Source organism: Clupea harengus, chromosome 24 (assembly GCF_900700415.2).
Source record: "Clupea harengus chromosome 24, Ch_v2.0.2, whole genome shotgun sequence".
NCBI lineage: Eukaryota > Metazoa > Chordata > Actinopteri > Clupeiformes > Clupeidae > Clupea > Clupea harengus.
The window spans coordinates 11,243,857-11,246,356 of NC_045175.1; the positions used below are offsets into that span (position 1 = coordinate 11,243,857).

Here is a 2,500-nt window from a genome sequence, read left to right on the forward strand (position 1 = left end):
GACAAGTGCGCCTACGGAACACGTCCAGAGTAGCCCATTTTCACCTTAGAGTCAGCGTATTCTCCCATTCTCCTCTTCCCTTCCAGACACCTCCGATGTTAGTGTTTTCTTCACTCTGGACGGCACCAAGCCAGATTTGAACAGGAGGCCGGGGGGCGGGGCGGTCAGCACCATCAGGTACAGCTCACCTGTCTGTTTACCTGCAGGAAAGGTGATCGTCAAGGCCCTGGCTGTCAGATGGTGAGATTGGGATTTGGAATGTCCAAGCTCTTAATTGGACAATTGGTGTTTTACCTGTTTAATTGTTTGGCTTTGTTGATAAAGCATGTGTGTGTGTGTTTGAGATGATAATGTGATTGTGTCTGTTTGAGATGATAATGTGATTGTGTGTGTTTGAGATAATAATGTGATTGTGTGTGTTTCAGATGATAATATGATTGTATGTTTGAGATGATTAAGGGAGTGTGTGTGCGTTTGAGTGATAATGTGATTGTGTGTGTTCGAGATGATAATGTGATTGTGTGTGTTTGAGATGATAATATGATTGTGTGTGTTTGAGATAATAATGTGATTGTGTGCGTTTGAGATAATAATGTGATTGTGTGTGTTTGAGATGATAATTTGATAGTGTGTGTTTGAGATGATTAAGGGAGTGTGTGTGTGTTTCAGATGATAATATGATTGTATGTTTGAGATGATTAAGGGAGTGTGTGTGCGTTTGAGTGATAATGTGATTGTGTGTGTTTGAGATGATAATATGATTGTGTGTTTGAGATGATTAAGGGTGTGTGTGTTTGAGATAATAATGTGATTGTGTGTGTTTGAGATGATTAAGGGTGTGTGTCTGTGTTTGAGACGATAATGTGATTGTGTGTTTGAGGTGATAATGTGATTGTGTGTGTTTGAGATTAATAAGTGATAGTGTGTGTTTGAGATGATTACGCCTCTCTTCACAGTGACGGGAGGGAGAGCGGTGTTGTCACTAAGGTCTTCCTGGTGGAACCTGCGGCCCAGGGCGAGGAGGACGACCCAGGGGACGTGCAGGGAGACGGCGGGCCGCACGCGGCAGAGCGGGCCGCCAGCGCGGAGAACCGGTCTGGGGACACTCCAGGTATACGATGGATCTGTCCGTCAGCACGAGGTGTTCTGATTAGTGCTGTCAGTTTAACGCGTTATTAACGGCGTTAACGCAAACCCATTTCAACGCCGTTAATTTTTTTTTTTAGATTAACGTTCTTTTTGGCCTCGCAAACTGTGTAGTATGCTAACGTTACGGTTTGAGTGAATGGTGAGCGCGATACGGCGAAATGGATGATAAAAAGCTTCTGAATGGAACGTTTAATTTTAAAAGTTGTGTTGTGCAAAAGAAGCAAGCTTCACTGTTGTCCGAAAATGTCAACAGGCAGCTGGCTGAAAGCAAATAAGTAGTAAGCTTACCTTTTATTGGTAACCTAACTGTTACGGTTCATTGTTTCTGAAATAAGAGGCCTGACTGCTATGTTCCCAGCAAACTTGAAAAAAAGAAAATATTAAGCCATCATTTAACTGCACTATAGGCTGAGTCCTTGTTTACCTGAAATGTGCACTTTATAATTTAATTTTTTGGTTTTCAATAAAATAAAACATTTGCATAAAGCAAGCCAATCCACTTTTCCATAAGGGCATTAAAATAAAAATAAAATGATGGAAAAAATAAATAAACGAAGGGACATTTAGAATAGATAAAAATTTGCGATTAATCGCGATTAAATATTTTAATCGTTTGACAGCACTAGTTCTGATTAAACATAAAAAGGGAAAATAAGGAAACAACTATCCTTTTTTAATAAATATGATCAACTGAGCACACAACTGAGTACTATTGAGCTTTTCATTAGTTTATATATTACGTTGTTATTGCCCTCTAATTTTGTATAATACTGTATTTTGTTAATTCTCGCTGATCACTTAGGATTTGTTTGGCTTTAGGAAAGGTAAAGGGACGCTCCTCAATAAATTCGGTCACAGCTTTAATTACATTTACATTTAGTCATTTAGCAGACGCTTTTATCCAAAGCGACTCACAAGGATGTATACACATTTTACATTTACACTGATGGCACACTGCACCTCAGGAGCAATTAGGGGTTCAGTGTCTTGCTCAAGGACGCTTCGACAGGGAATCGAACTAGCAAGCTTCTGATTACTAAACGACTTCTCTACCTCCTGTACCACTGTCGCCCATAATTAATTGCAGTGGGATGACAGACACCACAGTGGCAGCCACACTTTAAGGGTTTAATAGCAGTAGAAAAATCCAGTCGTTGAATGTTCCTAAGCACACAAAACTCTGTCATACTAATTCCCTTACTTGTGTGTATTGTGTGTACTTCAGGAGTCATGAATGTTCCTATACACACACAATTCTGTCATACTAATTCCCTTATTTGTGTGTATTTGTGTGTACTTCAGGGGTCATGAGGCCACCCAGCGGTGCGACCCTCAGAACCTCTACGGGCCC

General features: G+C 40.6%; 1 protein-coding gene across 1 annotated transcript in view; it reads left to right on the top strand.

Annotated features, from left to right (window-relative positions):
- dzank1 (double zinc ribbon and ankyrin repeat domains 1) overlaps positions 1-2,500 on the top strand; it is a 17,212-nt gene that overhangs the window by 769 nt on the left and 13,943 nt on the right. Inside the window, exons 3-5 of the mRNA XM_031561977.2 lie at positions 87-240; positions 957-1,111; positions 2,452-2,500. The exon at positions 2,452-2,500 is cut by the window's right edge and continues 64 nt beyond it. Of these exons, the coding sequence (XP_031417837.2) occupies positions 87-240; positions 957-1,111; positions 2,452-2,500 (358 nt within the window). The remainder of the gene's footprint in view (positions 1-86; positions 241-956; positions 1,112-2,451) is intronic.